This window comes from Lagenorhynchus albirostris, chromosome 6 (genome assembly GCF_949774975.1).
Source record: "Lagenorhynchus albirostris chromosome 6, mLagAlb1.1, whole genome shotgun sequence".
Taxonomy (NCBI): Eukaryota; Metazoa; Chordata; class Mammalia; order Artiodactyla; family Delphinidae; genus Lagenorhynchus; species Lagenorhynchus albirostris.
In genome coordinates this window covers 34,329,523-34,349,032 of record NC_083100.1, presented here as the reverse complement: position 1 = coordinate 34,349,032, position 19,510 = coordinate 34,329,523, and the positions used below count along the sequence as shown (strand labels likewise).

General features: G+C 40.8%; 1 protein-coding gene across 3 annotated transcripts in view; it reads left to right on the top strand.

Moving 5' to 3' along the window:
• The window catches only part of CFLAR (CASP8 and FADD like apoptosis regulator), a 55,548-nt gene extending 45,201 nt beyond the window's left edge, over nucleotides 1-10,347 (top strand). The window contains exons 10-11 of one of the 3 annotated variants that reach the window (XR_009541098.1): nucleotides 548-786; nucleotides 6,715-10,347. Coding sequence is in view for 2 of the 3 variants with exons in the window: in XM_060152340.1 (XP_060008323.1) it covers nucleotides 548-628; nucleotides 7,145-7,184 (121 nt within the window). In the remaining variant the exon portion in view is untranslated. The remainder of the gene's footprint in view (nucleotides 1-547; nucleotides 787-6,714) is intronic. The other 2 variants (XM_060152340.1, XM_060152341.1) reach the window with 2 other exon arrangements.
• The last annotated feature ends 9,163 nt before the right edge of the window (nucleotides 10,348-19,510 follow it).

Below are 19,510 nucleotides of genomic sequence, written 5' to 3'. Positions count from 1 at the left end.
TGTCCTTCTGGGATGAGGGAAGCCTTACTGTACCTCAAATGTAAGATTAGCAGTCCCTTTTCTGTTGCCCCCTAATCACAATTTAGAATTTCTCTGAGTCACCTGTGAAAGGCATCTGTTGTAGCTTGGGGGACCCCAGGAATAAATCTCAGGGCCTGGGACCCCTAGCCTCCTCAGGGATGGCAGAGCAAAAAGGGAGGGCTAGAGCAGGGGCAACTCAGCCTTCCAAGGTACATACGCCACGGGCCAACGGTATTATTGGCCTTTTACATCCATCCTGCATTTGCATGGATGATCCAGATGGGTTATCATCTGGCTGGTGTGTACCCAGACTAAAACTCAGTTGCCCCTGTGGGTGGGGACTGTGGTCATTGGGTCAGAGTGCTGCAAACCTGTTTGGATCACTTGCTAAGCAGCTTGTAGAATATTTAGAAAGGAACAACTTTAAAGCACTTTCATATCTGTTAGCTGCTTTCAACCTAATGCTAATCTGTCTCCTCATTGATATTTGCGTGGAATTAATTTTTGCCTTTCTCATTCCCTCCAGAAAACACTCACTCCTGGAACTCCACATTGAACTCAACAGCAAGGTGTATGATTGGAACAGCAGAGTGTCTGCTAAGGAGAGGTATTGTGTCTGGCTGCAGCACACTCTGAGAAAGAAACTCATCCTCTCTTGCAAATGAAAAGCCAAAGACCCTTCTTAGCTTTGCAGTCTCCATCGCTAGCCAGAAAGACAAACATTTATTTCTCACAGTTCTAGAGACTGGGAAGTCCAAGATCAAGGTGCTTATAGATCAGGTGTCTGGTGAGAACCCGCCTCCAGGTTGGCAGATGACCCTCTTGTTGTATCTTCACATGGCAAAGAGAACAGAGAGAAAGCAGGCTGTCTTGTGTCTCTTCTTATAAGGGCACTGATCTTATTCATAGGGGCTGCCCTGTCATGAACTAATCACCTCCCAAAGGCCCACCATCTAATACTATCATATTGGGGGACAGGATTTCAACCTATAAATCTGGGGGTGGACACAAACATTCAATTTAAAACAGTGGCTTTCTGATCTGAGGTTGCTTCTCTGTCTAGGACTCACATGGCATTCTACAGTAATCAGTATACCTTTCCTCCTTGGATTTGAAAGCATGACCTAAAAGAATATTATTGTTTAAAATATTATTTAAAGGGACTTACCGGGTGGGCCAGTGGTTAAGACTCTGTGCTTCCACTGCAGGGGGAATGAGTTCAATCCCTGATTGGGGAACTAAGATCCCACATGCTGAGGCACGGCCAAAAAAAATCACTTGATGTTAAAAGAAAACTTATTTATATATTTTTAAGTTGGTTTTAAGTGGTATGTATCTGTGTGGGTATGTTTATATGTGTTTTCACATGATCACTCAACAAAGGCTGAAAAGTATGAAAGGAACAGTTTTCAGACACTTCATACACTTATTTCTACTTTAAAGGTAATTTTCTATCCTTGTATTAATGAATGTGGGACTCCTGAGGGTGTCTTTGAATTTCACATTGCTGGGGTCACCAGCAGGAACAATGTATATGCCTGGACTCGTGAACCAGAACCCTGTGTTAAGTATTAGAGAGGGAAACTGTTTGTGAGGGATCTTAATGACCTGGCAGCTTTTGCATCCTTCTCTGTCCCATCCTGACCGGGTGACAGGCATTTTCCATATTCTGTTTCCTATCATGGATGGGAATTGCACCTGTTCTTTTACCTTGGGAATGGAATCACCACCCCTCTTGAAAAATGTCATTTATCTTCTTTGACTCACAAAAAACTGAAAACATAAAACAGAAGCATAGTATTTATTTATATTACTTTTTAGTTTTATATATTTTTATATATTATTAAGATAACTTATATTTGCATTAAATATAAAAATAAGAGGGACCTTGAAGTCATTATGCTAAGTGAAATAAAAGACAAATACCAAGCATTATATGCTCTCATTTATATGTGGAATCTACAAAACAAAAACATAAACAAAACAAGCCAAACTCATAGAAAAAGAGATCAGGCAGTGGTTACCCGAGGTGGGGGAAGGGAGTAATTGGAGGAAGGTGGTCAAAAGGCACAAACTTCCAAAAAAAAGAAAAAAAAAAGTCTCTCTAAGCACGGGTAAGCACCTGCAGTGCATTGTCCAATGTGAGGCTGAAATACCAGATTCTTGATGTAGGCCCTGATTTCTCCCACACCTAAGCTATGTTTTACAAAAACTGAACATGATGAATATGAGAGTTTTAGTTAGAGAGGGTTTAGGAGCAGCTACAGTCTGTAATCCCATGAGCTATAACCTGTGAAATTGATAGAGAATATGGTAGAGGTAAACCAGAGATGGAAGAAAGGCTTTAGAAATGGAATGAGAGAGAACAAAAGACAGTCAGCTATGTGATATACAATAATAAGACCTACAAGACGGGTGTGATGGATGGAATGCAAGCAGGTTTAGTGTGTAAGTGTGATTGACGGTGAAGAATTAAAGTTTAGGATATGGCATATTGTGACATTAGGTTTTCAATAAGTAATATAATGACACCTGACAGCTATAATCTCTCGAAAATTCACATCAAATGATGTTCATTCCAATAATTAAAAATAAATTAAAAATTTACAAAAAGAAAAGGGGACAAACTTCCAGTTGTAAGATAAATAAGTACTAGGGGTATAATGTACAACATGATGACTAGAGGTAACACTGCCTTGTGACACATAGGGAATTTGTTAAGAGAGTAAGTCCTAAGGGTTCTCATTACAAGGAGAAAACATTTTTTTCCTTTTTTCTTTTCTTTTTAGTGTATACATATGAGACAGTGAATGTTAGCTGACCCTATTGTGGTAATCATTTCACAATATATGTAATCATCGCCTTGTATACCTTAAACTCATACAGTGATGTATATCAATTATTTCTCAGTAAAATGGGGAAAAAAAAGGATTTGAAAAACGCAATCATATCAAAATGTTTTAGACGCAAGTAACAGAAGACCTAACTTAAAACAAAAAGTTTTTAAAAAATTTGTTTACTCTTATTAAGCAACAGGTTCAGAGGTAGGGGGGTAGTTGCTGGCTTGGTTAATTCATTGGCTCAACAATGTCCTCAAGGGTTTGATGCTTTCCACCTTTCTTCTCAGTAGTCTCAGGGTTTGGGCTTTTATTTTCAAATTTGTCATCTAAAGGTCACAAGAGGGCCACAGGTCCAAGTATCATACCCAAACACACAAGAGAAAACATCTCTTCCTGTGTGGCTTCTTAAGATCAAAGGAAAAATCTCCCAGAAGCTCTCCTCCCCAAGAGTTCCCTTCCCTTGCTTCTCATTGGCTAGAATCACATGATATATTCTTCCTTAAACCAACCATTGGCAGAGGGAATGGGATTACCATGGTTGGTTTATACCAGCCCAGACTCAGTCCCCTGGGACTGGGGTTCAGTGGCTTCAGCTCCCTTGGGCACATGGTCTCCAAAAGCTGGGGTTCTCTTAGGGAAAAATGGGGCATGGAGCTTCCCTGGGGAGTAGTTAACCATAACGTATGCCAAAAAGAATGAGAACCTCCATTTTATGATTGAAGAAACTGAGGCACCCAGCTTTTAAGTGAGCTGTTCCCAAATCTCAGAGAAAATCATTGGTAGTGCCAGGTCTAGAATGTTAACAACCAGCCTTACGATCTGGTGTCCTCCAGAAATTAGAACAAACTTTGGAAGATGTGTAGCGTGCATTCCAGGGAAGGCATCATACTCCTCTCTCAGCTGTTTGTGAGAGTCATTACCCTACCTTTCCAGCCCCACCCTTCCCCGCCCCCCCCCCCCCGCAGAGAGGCAGCATGGCGACATAGCTTTCCGTATCCCATCTGATGGACACGGTGAAAATACAGAGCCTGTTAAATCACCATCTTTTCTTTCCTCCTCTTTTAAAAAGCGATTATTTATTGGGACTTCCCTGGCGGTCCAGTAGTTAAGACTCCGCGCTTCCACCACAGGGGGTTCAGGTTCAATCTCTGGTCCCTGGTCAGAGAACTAAGATCCCACATGCACCCCCCCAAAAAAAACCCAAAACAAAACAAACACACAAAAACAAAAAATATATATTTATTAAATTATATTGTGCTGTTTACTTTTGTCACTTTTCTGTCTTTAGATTACATTATTTTTATTAATACCATTCATCAGTCAACCCGCAGGTGCCAAGGAAAAAGAGTGCTAAGGGTTTGCTTGTGTGTTTTGCTCACTGGCAAGGGGTATGGGGTGGAGTAAAGAGGGACTTTGATTCCAGGAGCAGGCCAACAAGATGGGAGGAATAAAGCCTTGCCTTCCCTTGCCTACTTCGCAGAATTGTTCTGAGGATGAAATGAGAGAGGCTTTATGGTCATACCCAATGAGAGTTTTTATGACTGCATTGGTGATGCCATGCGAACATAGCTGTTATTATTATAGCACACTGTGGAGGAGTTATTTTGAAAAGGTTGAATCAAACCTTGAAAATTGGTAGGATTTTGGCAGGTTGAGGTGGAGAAGAGAATGCATTGCAGGAGAAGAAACAAAGCAAACGAAGGGTCAGATAAGGGAAATGTAAGGCATGTTTTAAAAACCACGAGTGTAACTTTTATCTGGAGCAGAGAGAATGTGAGCAATGGTGAGTGATAAGCCGGGAGGTGCCTGTGGTTTGGCATGTGAAGAGCTGTAAAGACCCCCATCTCTGTCTTTTAGTCAGCTCTCATGTAAGTTATTTTGTGAGTTATTTTTCTCACTTTCATAGTGGAGTCTACAACTACTTCTTTGATATTTTTGTGTATATGAGCAATTTGATTACTAAATGCCTTATTCTTTTTCACTGAGTATAGTTTTTTTTTTTTTTTTTTTTTTTCCGGTATGCGGGCCTCTCACTGTTGTGGCCTCTCCCGCTGTGGAGCGCAGGCTCCGGACGCACAGGCCCAGCGGCCATGGCTCACAGGCCCAGCCACTCCGCGGCATGTGGGACCCTCCCGGACCGGGGCACGAACCCGTGCCCCCTGCATCGGCAGGCGGACTCTCAACCACTGCGCCACCAGGGAAGCCCCCTGAGTATAGTTTTTAAGTGAAATATTTAAGGCATGCTAAAGGAGAATTATATTAGGCAACAATATAATGAATACATACCCACAACCCAGCTTAAATGAAATGTTCTAAAATCTATATGAAGACTCTGAAGATACTGCTTTAAGTAATAGCCCTAAATATAAAAGAGATAAATGTATTAAAATATTTAAAACTTTATAATAGCCCCCAACTGAAAATTCGTCAAGTGTTTAGTAACAGGAGCATGGTTATGATAAAACGTCCACTGGTGGGAATTTTATGTAACCGCTAAACTTATATATACAAATAATAAAGGCTTACATAAGCTGTTCTTAGCTCATTACATGAATTATCTCATTTAATCCTCAAAACAGCTCTTTGCGGTAGGTATTATTGTCCTCATTATTATTTCTTCCCATTTTATAGATGAGGAAAGTGAGCAAAGGGATGCTAAGTAGCTTGTCCTTGGTCACCCCAGCCTAGGATAGAAACTCAAGCCATAAACAGAGCCTTTATTTTTATAGCTAAGTACGTTTAAAGCAAAACAGGACTTCCCCGGAGGTCCATTGGTTAAGTCTGTGCGCTTACAATGCAGGGGACATGGGTTCGATCCCTGGTTGGGGAAGATCCCACATGCCGTGTGGTGTGGCCAAAAACAAACAAAAAGACCCAAAAAATATGTCTCACAGGAAAACAAAAGGCCGGAAAGAAATATTCCAAAATATGGATGACAGAACTATGGCTGGTATCTTTTCTTTCTGTGTTCCAAATCCTCTTTTCTATCTCTGTATATTTAAGCATACTGGTTTCTAAAGTAACGTCTAGGTAATTCCTCCAACTTTTTTTAAAAAACATCTATTTATTTATTTATTTATTTGGCTGTGCCAGGTCTTAGTTGCGGCATGAGGGATTTTTAGCTGTGGCATGCATGCAGGATCTAGTTCCCTGACCAGGGATCAAATCCAGGTCCCCTGCATTGGGAGCGTGGAATCTTAACCACGGGACCACCAGGGAAGTCCCTCTATCAGCTTTTGACTAGCTGTTTCTTTGGTGCTGAAGAGATTACTCTTTCCTATAGTTCTGCCTTCACTTCTTTGTCTCATCTCTAGCCCTTCTTTTCAGTAGCAGGACCCATGGTCTCAGGGCTGCTTTTCTGGGCCACTGGTTAGGAGGACTGTCTCGTCAACCCCAGTTCCATTCCAGTCCCCAACGCCTTCCATCCTCTTCCATGAATAGGCCATGGTAGGGGTCACTTGACAGCTTTTTCTGTCTGCAGTGTTTGAAATGGGAATCTCTTCTCCCATATTCTAGGAGCAAGTTTTCAGGATTAAGCATGTTACTTATGCCACCAAGAGGTCACAATTTGAGGTCAGCCTTGTCAATTTGTCTGTGTGGCAGACCCTACTCACTGTCCCAAATATCCATTCTCTTTTTCTCTAGTAATAGAAGTCTTAATTTGAAACTGGGCACACAGCCTCACAGAATACAGTCTAGCTGTCCAAGCCTTAACTTGTAGCAAGATGTGGTCATGTGTCTAGTCCTGGAAAATAATATGTAAGCAGTGGTATTGTTTGGCAATTGCTGAGAATTTTTCTTAAAAGGCAACTGTTTTTTGCCCTTCACCCCTTTGTCCCTTTTTCTGTCTTAGTGACTAGACTGCATATGTGATGGCTGGAGCTCTAGCTGCCATCTTGAATTGTGAGGATAAGAGCCACACTGTAGGGATGACCAAGTGGTGAACAGGAAGGAGCCTTGTTGGGTGAAGACATTAAGAAGCAGAGTCACCATACCAACCCTAGATTACCTACATCTGGACATTTATGTGAGAGAAAAAAATGTGGGGTTTATATTTCTTTTGACCTAACCTAGTCTGACTGGTACATTGTTATTTGATTAAAGTGTTTTTTTATGTTTATGCATGTTGTAAGTTTAAAATAAATATTTGCCTAGGCGATCATTTTAATTTTTTAATTATTGTTTAAAAATGTATGTATGTATTGTTAAAAAATGTAATGTTAACACCTGAGCTGACCTAAGTTTTTAGTATGTATGATGCTCTCATTTATTTCCTTTTATAGTTTTGTGGTTTCTGTTGGAGAGATGGAGACGCTTTATTAAGACATAGTAGGATTTGGACACTGTCCTCATAAGAGATGTAATCCACAAGGAAAAGTTCTGACTGAATCATCAGTGTAGACCAGCTTTTGGACCTGGTTTACAGTGAATAAGAGTTTGAAAGATACATACACAAAACTGAATATAAAGAAAAAACAGTAGCACTTCCCTGGTGGTGCAGTGGTTAAGAATCCACCTGCCAAGGCAGGGGACACAGGTTCGAGCCCCAGTCTGGGAAGATCCCACATACCGCAGAGCAACTGAGCCTGTGCACCACAACTACTGAGCCTGCGCTCTACAGCTTGCGAGCCACAACTACTGAAGCCCGGGCACCTAGAGTCCGTGCTTCACACAGGAGAAGCCACCGCAATGAGCAGCCCATGCACTGCAACTAGAGAAAGCCCACGCACAGCAATGAAGACCCAACACAGCCAAAAATAAATAAATATTTAAAAAAAACCAACAACAACAATAAAAGAAGAAACAGTAACTCTGCACATATGTTTAGGATCGCCACAGATAATGACTCCAAAGGACTCACTGCTTGTAAATCCACAATTTCTTGTTTCCCAGCCAGACCCTTCCTTGCCTACAGTAGCCCCAGAGATGGAAATGTAGGATTCAGTCAAGGTCATTAAACGTAATGACTGATTTTTCAAGAACCTGCCCTCTCTATTCCAAGCAACACTTCCTCTGCTTCTCCTTCTTGTGCCATACCAAAGCTGCAAGACCCATGGGTCCAGGCTTTTCCACTTAGGCTCTATCACACACTTAATAAGCAAACATTCAAGAAATACAAATTCTTTTCAATAAATGCCGCTGCAATATCGGCTGGTATACACTGAGTATCACAGATTAATCCAACTCCCCACAAGGGTCACCTAAAAGGTAGATTACAGGTGAACAAGTAGTCCTATATACATGCTCATAGCCGTAGGCACAGCAGACAAAAAGTGGAAACAACTCAAATGTCCATCAGATGAATGGATAAACTAAATATGGTATATCCGTACAATGGAAAGTTATTTATCTATAAGAAGGAATGAAGTACTGATATAGGCTACAATGCAGATGAACCTCAAAAACGCTATGCTAAGTGAAAGAAGTCAGACACAAAAGGTCACATATTGTATGACAGTATTTATATGAAATGTCCAGAATAGGTAAATCTATAGAGACAAATAGCAGATTGGTGGTTGCCAGGGACTGGGGTGAGAGGGGATTGGGGAGAGACTGCTTAAGGGGGACAAGGTCTCCTTTGAGGTTCCTGAAATGTTTTGGAACTAGATAGACGTAATGGTTGCACAACATTGTAAATGTACTAAAAGCCACTGAATTGTACACTTTAAAATAGTACATTTTATGTGGATTTCACCTCAGTTTTTAAAAAAGGGAAAAAAAGAGAAGATTAAGATAATTTATTAATTGCTCCACAAACATTTCTCCCCAACCTTTTTTCTTTTTAATAAACATTATGTTTAAGAGTAACTAGGTTTGCAGAAAATTTGTGCAGAAAGTACAGAGTTTCCATATAGTCCCCCATGCCCCACAATTCTCCTCCTATTAACACCTTGCATTATTGCAGTACATTTTTACAGTTGATGAACAATATTGATACATTAGTATTAAATGAAAGTCTACTAGGGTTTACATTAGGGCTCATTCCATGTTGTATAGTTCCTGGTTTTGACAACTGCATAATGTCATGTATGCACCATTACTGTATCATACAGAATAGTTTCACTGCCCTAAAAATCCTTTGTGCTCCTCATATTCATCCTTCTCTCTCCCTAAGCCGCTGGAAACTGCAGATCTTTTTATTTTCTCTATAGTTTTGCCTTTTCCGGAATGCCATACATTCTATAGCCTTTTCAGACTGACTTCTTTCACTTAGTGATATGTGTTTAAAATTCCTCCATGTCGGGTTTCCCTGGTGGCACAGTGGTTAAGAATCCACCTGCCAATGCAGGGGACACGGGTTCGAGCCCTGGTCCAGGAAGATCTCACATGCCGTGGAGCAACTAAGCCCGTGAGCCACAACTACTGAAGCCCACGTGCCTAGAGCCCGTGCTCTGCAGCAAGAGAAGCCACCGCAACGAAGAGTAGCCCCCGCTCACTGCAACTAGAGGAGGTCTGTGCGCAGCAATGAAGACCCAATACAGCCAAAAATAAATAAATAAAATAAGTTAATTTTAAAAAATTCCTCCATGTCTTTTCATATCTTGATAACTCATTCCTTTTTATTGCTGAATAATACTTCATTACATAGATATACCAGAGATTGTTCATTCACCTACTGAAGGCCATCTTGGTGGTTTCCAAGTTTTGGCATTTTGAATAAAGCAGTTATAAACACATTTGTGTGCTGATTTTTTTTTTTTTTTTTGCGCTGTACGTGGGCCTCTCACTGTTGTGGCCTCTCCCGTTGTGGAGCACAGGCTCCGGACGCACAGACTCAGTGGCCATGGCTCACGGGCCCAGCCGCTCCGCAGCATGTGGGATCTTCCCAGACCGGGGCACGAACCCGCGTCCCCTGCATTGGCAGGCGGACTCTCAACCACTGCGCCACCAGGGAAGCCCTGTGTGCTGATTTTTGTGTAGATGTAAGTGTTAAACTCATTTGAGTGAATACCTAGGAGAGCAATTTCTATATTGTATGGTAAGCCTATGTGTGTGTAACTTTGGAAAAAACTGAAAGCGTGTATTCCTGAGCGGCTGCACCATTTTGTAGAGTTCCTTTGCTCCACATCCTTGCCAACATTTGGTGGTGTTAGTGGTTTGTATTTCAGCTATTTTAGTAGCTATGTAGCGATATCATATATTTTTTATTCTTTTTTTTTTTTTTTTTTTTTTTTTTTTTTGTGGTACGCGGGCCTCTCACCGTTGTGGCCTCTCCCGTTGCGGAGCACAGGCTCCGGACGCACAGGCTCAGCGGCCACGGCTCACCGGCCCAGCCGCTCCGCGGCATGTGGGATCTTCCCGGACCGGTGCACGAACCCGTGTCCCCTGCATTGGCAGGCGGACTCTCAACCACTGCGCCACCAGGGAAGCCTGGAAAGTCAGTGATTTTGAATAAACACATCTGTATTCTTCGTTTCATTTTATACAGAGCACATATTATTGTAACTTTAAAATGTAAAATAAAAATTACTTATTGTTAAAAATGTTCATTCTCTTTTAATATATATAAACACAATATGTTCATTTTAAACATAAATAGCATAATATTTTAACACTGTTTTCTCTCTTTTCATTTATGTGGTCATGCCTATACCTATATGTCTCTGTATGATAAGTCATTCCCAGGTTTTCACTGTTTGAATGATGATATAAGAAACATCTTTTCTTCTTTATTTGGTAAGGACTTCCTGCCCCAGAAGTCTGATTCTTAGTCCCTCACGTCGGATTCTTAGTCCCTCTGTTGGCATAGGTCAGTCCTATTCCAAGACTGAGCATTATTTCAAGTCTCTTGTATCTTTAATCTCTTCCTCTCTCTTTGAGCCTTCAGTCTGAAAACAAGCTCTGCTTCCCCCTTCAAATAAAGTCCCTCTCTTTCAAGCCACTGTCTTATGTGAATTTTAGGCTAGTCTACACCCTCTCCATTTCACCTTTCCCATTTACTCCATACTTCCCTGCCATCTGGATTTCACCTTAATCATTTTACCAAATCTACAAGATCCATGGGTCACATGAACCATAGTTACCAAACCAGTGGTCCTTGGACCCTGGCGTCATAGTTTTCTTACTTCTCCAGGGTGTTCCACTATGAAGTTCTATCAAGGACTTCCTGGCCAAGTCTTCCTGGTATCTTTCTCCTCCTCATCCTTAAATATGGATATCCCCAAGGATCACTCTATTGTTTTCTCTTTATATATTTTTCTTTTGACAACCTTGTAGCTTCAATTACTGCTTCTATGCCAATAACAAGAGGGATGTTCAAGCCCAGACTCTTCAAGTTCAAATCTCACCCTCAACCTCCTGGTAGACTTTTCCACTTGATTTTCCCTCTGGTACCTCAAACTCAGTATATGGCAAACATAAAAAAAAAACCTCCATTCCCAATCTGCTCTTTTACCTGCGTCTCCAGTTTTAGGTAACAGCATCACCCCAACATCAGTTTCATCCTGGTCTCCCCTCTCCTGTGTTTCTACATCTGGCTAACTCTAAATCAGGTTAGTTCTGCAACTACAAGGTCTTTTCCATCTATCCCCATCATTACACTTCCTCTGCGCGCTCATTACTCCTCCACTGAACTATGACGACAGCTTTCTCACTGATATTGCCCCCAGCCTATGATCCTATGATCATGTCATACACAGCAACCCAAAGAATCTTTCTCAACATATCTTTATCATTTTCCTCCTTAGAAGCCTTCAAGATTCTCCAATGCATACACAATAAGATTGTGGCTGGAGGTTGGGATGAGGGACAGGATGGGGGAGTGGGGTGTTGCTGGTGGAAGTCCTGGAGTCCAAAGGCCCAGAGAACCAGGAACTCCAAAGTCTGAGAGCAGAAGAGGATGTCCCAGCTCAAGAAGAGAGAGAGAGAAAATTCACCCTTTCTCCTCCTTTTTTGTTCTATTCAGACCTCAGTGGCTTGGATGTGATGCCCACCCACTTTGGTGAGGACAGATCTTCTTTACTTAGTCTACTGATTCAAATGCTAATCTCTTCTAAAAAACATCCTTACAGACGCACCCCAAAATAAGGTTCACTTGATCTCTGGGCATCCTTTAGCTTAATCAAGTTGACACGTGAAACTAACCATCAGAAAGTTGTTTGTGACATATCCTAGATCTTCCTTTTTTTTTCTTATTGAACTATAATTCACATTTCATAAAACTTCATCCTTTTAAAGTGTACAATTCTTTGGTTTTTAATGTATTCACAGTTGTGCAGTCATCACCATGACCTAATTTCAGAACATTTTCATCTACCTACAAAAGAAATTCTAGGACTTCCCTGGTGGTCCATGGGTAAGATTCCACGCTCCCAATGCAGAGAGCCCGGGTTCGAACCCTGGTCGGGGAACAAGATCCTGCATGCGTGCCGTGACTAAGAGATCACATGCCGCAACTTAGAAGCCGGCATGCCGCAACAATGAGCCCACATGCCGCAACTAAAAGATCCCGCGTGCCACAACGAAGATCCCGTGTGCCGCAACTAAGACCCCGTGCAGCCTAAATAAATAAATAATAATAAAAAAAGAAATCCTGTACCTATTAGCCATCATTCCATATTCCTCCCTGCCTCCTAGCCCCTGGATTACCACTTTCTGTTTCTACACATTTTCCTACTCTGGATATTTCATATAAACAGATCATGCAATACACGGCCTTCTGACTTCTTTCATTTAGCATAATGTTTTCAAGGTTCATCTATGTTGTAGAATATGTAAGTACTTCATTTTGTTTTATGCCTGAATAATATTTCATTGTATGGTTATACCATATTTTGTGTATCCATCATTTGATGGACATTTAGATGGCTTCTACTTTTTGTCTATTATGAACGAAGCTGCTATGAGTATTCATGTATAAGTTTCTGTGTGGATATATGTTTTCAATTCTCTTGGGTATAGAAGTAAAAGTGGAATTGTTGGGTCATAAAGTCAGAATTGAATTGCTGGTAACTCTATGTTTACCTTTTTGAGGACTGCCAAACTGTTTTTCACAGTGGCTATACCACTTTACATTCCCACCAGCAGGGTATGAGGGTTCCAATTTCTCTACACCCTCTCCAACACTTGTTATTTTTTGTCTTTTTTATTATAAACATCCTAGTGGGGATGAATTAGTATCTCATTGTGGTTATGATTTGTATTTTCCTACTGACTAATGATATTGAGCATCTTTTCATGTGTGTATTGGCCATTTTTACATTGTTTTTGAAGAAACATCTATTCAGTACTTTCCCATTTAAAAATTGTCTTTTGGGACTTCCCTGGCAGTTCAGTGGTTAAGACTTCGCCTTCCAATGCAGCGGGTGCGGGTTTAATCCCTGGTCGGTGAGATAAGATCCCACATGCCTCATAGCCAAAAAAAAAAAAAAAAAAAAAAACCCCAAAACATAAAACAGAAGCAATATTGTAACAAATTCAATAAAGACTTTAAGGACAGTCCACATCAAAAAAAAAATCTTTAAAAATTGTCTTTCTGTTGTTGAATTGTAAGTATGTTTATATATCCTGGATACTAGTCTCTTATCAGATAAAGATCTGCAAAATTTGTCACCTATTCTATGGGTTGTCTTTTCATTTTTTGTATAGTATCCTTTCCAGCACAAAACTTTATATTTTGATAAAGTCCAATTGATCTGTTTTCTTCTTTGTTGCTTATGCTTTTGGCATCATATGTAAGAAACCATTGCCTAATCCAAGGTTATGAAGAGTTACACTTATATTTTCTTATAAGATTTTATGATTTTTAACTCTTACATTTCAGTCTTTGATCAAATTTGAGTAATTTTTTGTATATGGTATGAATTATGGGTTCAACCTCATTCTTTTGCTAATGGATATCCTGCACCATTTGTTGAAAAGACTATTTTTCCCCCATTGAATTGTTTGTCATCCTTGTTGAAAATCAACTGACCGTGAATGTGAGGGTTTATTTCTGGACTCTCAATTCTATTCCACGGAACTGTCTATCCTTATGGCAGTACTACATTGTCTTGATTATTGTACTTTGTAGTAAGTTTTAAAATTGGGGAGTGTGAGTGTTCCAACTTTGGTTTTCTTTCTCAAGATTATTTTGCCTCTCCCAAGTCCCTTACATGTCCATGACTTTTAGGATCAGCTTGTCAATTTCTGTAAAAAGGGCAGTGAGGGGACTTCCCTGGTGGTCCAGTGATTAAGACTCTGTGCTTCCACTGCAGTGGGCGAAGGTTCAATCGGTGGTCAGGGAACTAAGATCCCACATGCCGTGGGGCACAGCCAGAAAAATAAATAAATAACATTTTTTTTTAAAAAAAGGGCAGTGAGGATTTTGACAGTGATTTCACTGAATATGAAGACCAATTTGGGGAATACTGCCATCTAACTGGACTCTTTTTGCACTCATTGATATCAGGGACATTTTATGTCACTTGCCTCATTGTAAATTTTTTTTTTTTTTTTTTTTGCGGTACGCGGGCCTCTCACTGTTGTAGCCTCTCCCGTTGCGGAGCACAGGCTCCGGACGCGCAGGCTCAGCGGCCATGACTCACGGGCCCAGCCGCTCCGCGGCAAGTGGGATCTTCGCGGACCGGGGCACGAACCCGGGTCCCCTGAGTCGGCAGGCGGACGCTCAACCACTGCGCCACCAGGGAAGCCCTGTAAATTTTTATAAACATGGCTGTCTTGTGCTGCCTTTTCGAAAAATTAGTGAATCAAAGGTCAAAGCAGCTTTCTCTCTATTTTTCTTCTTTTAAACGACAAACTCTCCTCTAAATGGAAGACCTTTCAGCCTCTTTTGATTCTTTCCTTTTTCTTTTTGCAGCATTAAAACTCTTTTACCCCTTTAGCCACATCCGCCTAGTTCCCTAACCAATCTAGTGCTAGTCTGTTGGACTCTTTTAGGAAATATCACCATCTTGTGGAACTTTGAGGTTTTGTCACCCCCGAATTCCCTGGCTTCTTGCTTCAAACCCAACGGATAAGAAAGTGCGATGCAAGGCCTTTGGGGTTCACAGAATGGGGAAGGGTGAATTTAAAGATTAGCTTGCTAATTCTACATTGGGTTTCATCCTAAGGAAATCATTATAAATACGTTCAGAGATCTATTTGTAAGAATCTTCAATGCAGCACTGTTCACAATAGTAAAAAATTGGAAATGAGTTAAATGTCCAATAACTATAAATTAGTTAAATAAATATGGTATATCCAGGGAAGAGAATATCATCTAACCACTAAGCATCATGTTGTCAAAGACTATTTAATGATATGAAAAAAAAGGTATATGTGTTGTTAAGTGAAAAAAGCAAACTGTACAGCTTATTCCAATTTTTGAAAAATAATTACACAGAGAAAAGTGAAAGGATATACACTAAAATTAAAAAAATTAAGATATAATTGACATATATACAACATTGTATAAGTTTAAGGTGTACAACATATTGACTTGATAAAAATTTAACAGTATAGGTTATAAATGACTCTGTGTGTTTCCCTATTTTCCAGCCTTTCTACATTAAATATTGGAAGTTTCTCACCTCTTTTTTTTTTTTAAACTGCTTTTTTATTAAGGAAAGAGACACGTTAAAATAGATCAGTCTGGGGACTGGTGGTCCAGTGGTTGAGACTCTGCACTTCCACTTCAGGGGGCATGGGTTCGATCCCTGGTCGGGGAACTAAATCCCACATGCCGTGCAGCAAGGCCAAAAAATGTCTTAAAATAGATCAGTCTGTAGTATAACGAATACAAAATGGGTCACATTTTACTCATCTAGCTATAGTCTCCTGCCAGTGCACCATTTGGAGACCTCTGCTGGGATCCTTACCACAAAAAACATTCTCCTTTAGAACTTAGCTTCATCATGCTCCCATATACCTAGAGTAAGACCAGTTCTGAGAAGGTCTGAAGTGTGTGAATAAAAGTATGGAGTGAGGAAGGGAGGGAGTCCTAGAAGTTGGGGATGGGATAGCTAATCAAAAGAACCTGCTACCATAGGAACAGGAGTTGGAATGAAAGTTTCAGGGCACCAGGGTTTTTTCCAGCTCCTACATCTATCTTCCCCATCACTGTGTCCATTCTTTAGTTCACGAGTTTTTACTTTGGTGGGGGGGAACTTGGACCAGACCCTGGATGTAAAGGAAAGCCAATTACTGACACCACCGCCCCCTCCCAAGGCTGAACTAAATAGGAACCATCTGGTATTTCCCCTTTGTCACCAGGGCCGTGGTAGGTTTTGATTGGCTCTTCATATGGACCAAGTTGACTGCAACCAATCAGGAAAGAGGCTGTAAGACATGTTTATTCTTTCCACTACTATCAACTCACCATCAGCATGCCCTCAGTAATTGTGTTCTGAATGGGAAGTATGAAATGCCGAATGCAAATAACATAGCACACGATCTCCCCCCTTTAACTTGATTCAAGCGTTTCCCTTGAGTACTGGGAGTCCTAGGATAAAAGTTCAAGTTTGACTTCAGGTGTCTCTATTCTACTTCTGCCTTTCAGGCTTAGCTCAGATACCTCCAAGGCATCACCATCTGGATTCCTGCCTTGCTCTGTGGGGCTCCTGTGGCGCTTAGGTGAGCCCCACTGCAGCCTCACCCTGCCCAATAGTTACAGAAATTACATTACCTCATATGGAGTTAGTGGCAGTAGTAGCCTTGAGATCAGGAGCATAGGATTTGGAATTAGAGAGACCTAGGTGTCAGTCCTGAACTCCCAACTCTTCCTAGGGTTGGGATGATGGCAAAATACTTTTCCTCTCTGAACTTTGATTTCCTCATCTATTGAATATGGATAATAACACTGACCTTAGAGAGTTCATGCTTTACACATAGGAAGAACTTGCTAAATATTTAATATTATTGAACAAAAGTTGAAAAAGTTAATATATTTTATGAACAAGGTGAGAAGCGATAGTTTCATCAAATTGGCTTCCCAGATGGTCCAGGGAGTGAAATATGTATAATTGAAGAAATGAATAGAAGACCAACACTTAGAGCTTCTCTGTCTTATCGTTATCTTTTTTAAAAAAAATTTGTGGTAAAATATACATAACATAAAATTTACTATTTTAACCATTTTCAGGTGTACAATTCAGTGGCATTAATATAGTCACATTGTTGTGCAACCATCACCACTCAGGCTTGTCTTTTTTTTTTTTTTGCTGTACGCGGGCCTCTCACTCTTGTGGCCTCTCCCGTTGCGGAGCACAGGCTCTGGACGCGCAGGCTCAGCGGCCATGGCTCACTGGCCCAGCCGCTCTGCAGCATGTGGGATCTTCCCGGACCGGGGCACGAACCCGTGTCCCCTACATCGGCAGGCGGACTCTCAACCACTGCGCCACCAGGGAAGCCCTGGGCTTGTCTTTCTTAAACACAGAATTTCATGCCTAGGATATGGAAATGGCACTGTAATACGTTTGCTAATAAGGCATCATAAATCTTTTTTTTAGAAATAATATTTTCCATGACCAAATTTATATATGTATGTATGTATTTGGCTGTGCCAGGTCTCAGTTGCAGCAGGCAGGCTCCTTAGCAACTCTTAGTTGCAGCATGCATGTGGGATCTAGTTCCCTGACCAGGGATCTAACCTGGGCCCCCTGCACTGGGAGCGTGAGTCACCAGTGAAGTCCCCCATAAATCTTTTTTTTTCAGAGATAAAATATCTTTATAAGATTCTGTACTTCTTTCAGCTCTGTGCATTTGAATTAGCTGAATTATAGTGTAGTGGCTTAAAGCTAAACTTATTGGTTTAAATCTTGGCTCTCCCACCAGCTCCCTGTGTGATCTTGGGCAAATTACTTAACCTTTTGTGTTTTAATTTTCACGTCTTAAAAGAGGGGTCATAGTAATAGTATTTTTTTAGAGAGTTGTTGGGATGATTAAATGAGTAAATAGTACCTGGCACATGGTAGTTGGGATACAAGTGTTAGGTATTGTTTTTATTATGTGAAATAATGTCTTTGAAGTCTTTTTCCTGCTGGACTGAATGTGCTGGAAGGGCAGAGACTTCACCAGTTTTGCCTACTGTTAACTCAGTTCCTTGCAAATACTTCCAAATGGGCTTAGAGCCCAGCCCCCTCCTTTTTTTTTTTTTGCCTTAGATTTTTTAATTGTTTATTTGCACATGTACTTACTTGAGAAAGAGTTAAGATGGCTGACTAATATTTCAGGAACATTTTGAGTTTTATTTTAAAGGTTAGTGTGTTTGGGGAAGGAGATGGTTAGGAAAAATCGACACTTCCTTTTTTAACTTACGAGGGGAGTGACCCCAGGGAAACCCTAGAGCACTTAGTGCCTTCCAGGAGTTCCTCTGTTAGCCCTCGGCTTTACGTGGGAGTCCTGAGCTCTACAGTGGGAAGGTTAGGCATCTGCCTTTAGCAGACGCTGTTTGTCAGCATTGACCTAACCCCAGGAAAGGGGAGGAGGCAAGGCGAGTGAGTCAATGATGACATCATCAATTAGCATAAGTTTCCCAAATCGGCTGACCGAGTTTTCATTTGCTAGGCCAAGGCAATTTGAGTTCTCTTACCGCGCAAACGGGAGATTTCTTGGAACTTGGACTTGGAGCACGAAGAGGATTCTAATTTCTTTAAAGCTCTGTTTTCAGGAAATTTTTCTGAGAACTTTTTACCTCCAGAGGATCAGTGGAATTTGATCTGAAGGTATGTAATTAACACCTTTTCTCTGCTGGGGACTCAGGCACCAGCCTTTTTTTCCCCTTGCTTTACTTCCTGGATACTTGCACAATCTCACACTGTCAGCAATGGCACTGTTTCGCCTGGATTTACTAGGTCTAACATGGAAAAAGAAAGGTTAGATCAAGGAAAACTCCCACACAGCCCTTTCCTGGTAGAAATATGCTAGCCCATAAATAGAGACAAAGTCTGGCAGACTTGCCAGAGCTAGAGATCAGAATTTTCAGGAAACTGCAAGACAAATGTACGATGTTGGAATAAGATATCTCCAGGAATCCAGTCATACTGTTTCTAGTATCACAGAGCTACTAGAAGGCAAGACCCAATAGATACTCACATTAAAGATGACATTTTTCTTCTTTTTCTAACTATAAAAGTACTATACGTTCATTGCATAAAATTTGAGAAACTCAGACAGGAGCCCAGAATAAAATTTATGGTATCTGTAATTATACCACTTATATATAACCACTCTTTGTTATTTTTTTGTTGTTGGTATGTTCGCCTTCCCTTAGAAAGTAGTTTCTTGTTTCTAAATAGCTCAGTGTTGCATAGTGAATATATACCTCAAGTCCTTAAAGAATGAATAATTACATTGAAAAAATATTATCGATTCATTGCTCCTCTGATTAGAATGAAATTTAGTGTGGAAATACATTTAGTGTGGAAATACTGACTTCGGTAATTTGTCAGTTCCTACGTTGATTTGAGCAAATGTCGTCTGAAACCACTCTTTCTGGGGTCTGGGATTGGGACTTTTCTTTCTGTGAGATAAAGAAAGGCCTGCCCTGGTATGGTTAGCAATGTTACCTTGTTGTCCTTAGGTTGGTAGATACTTCAGAAATGTACCCCCCCATTACTTTATTTCTAAAATGTAAAAGTGTTACTTCTGCCATTTGGTGGGAATGATTTAAGAGCTCCAGGCGGGAGAAATTGTGCTGTGTCGTCCTCCCTCTTGACTAGCTCCCAATGGGG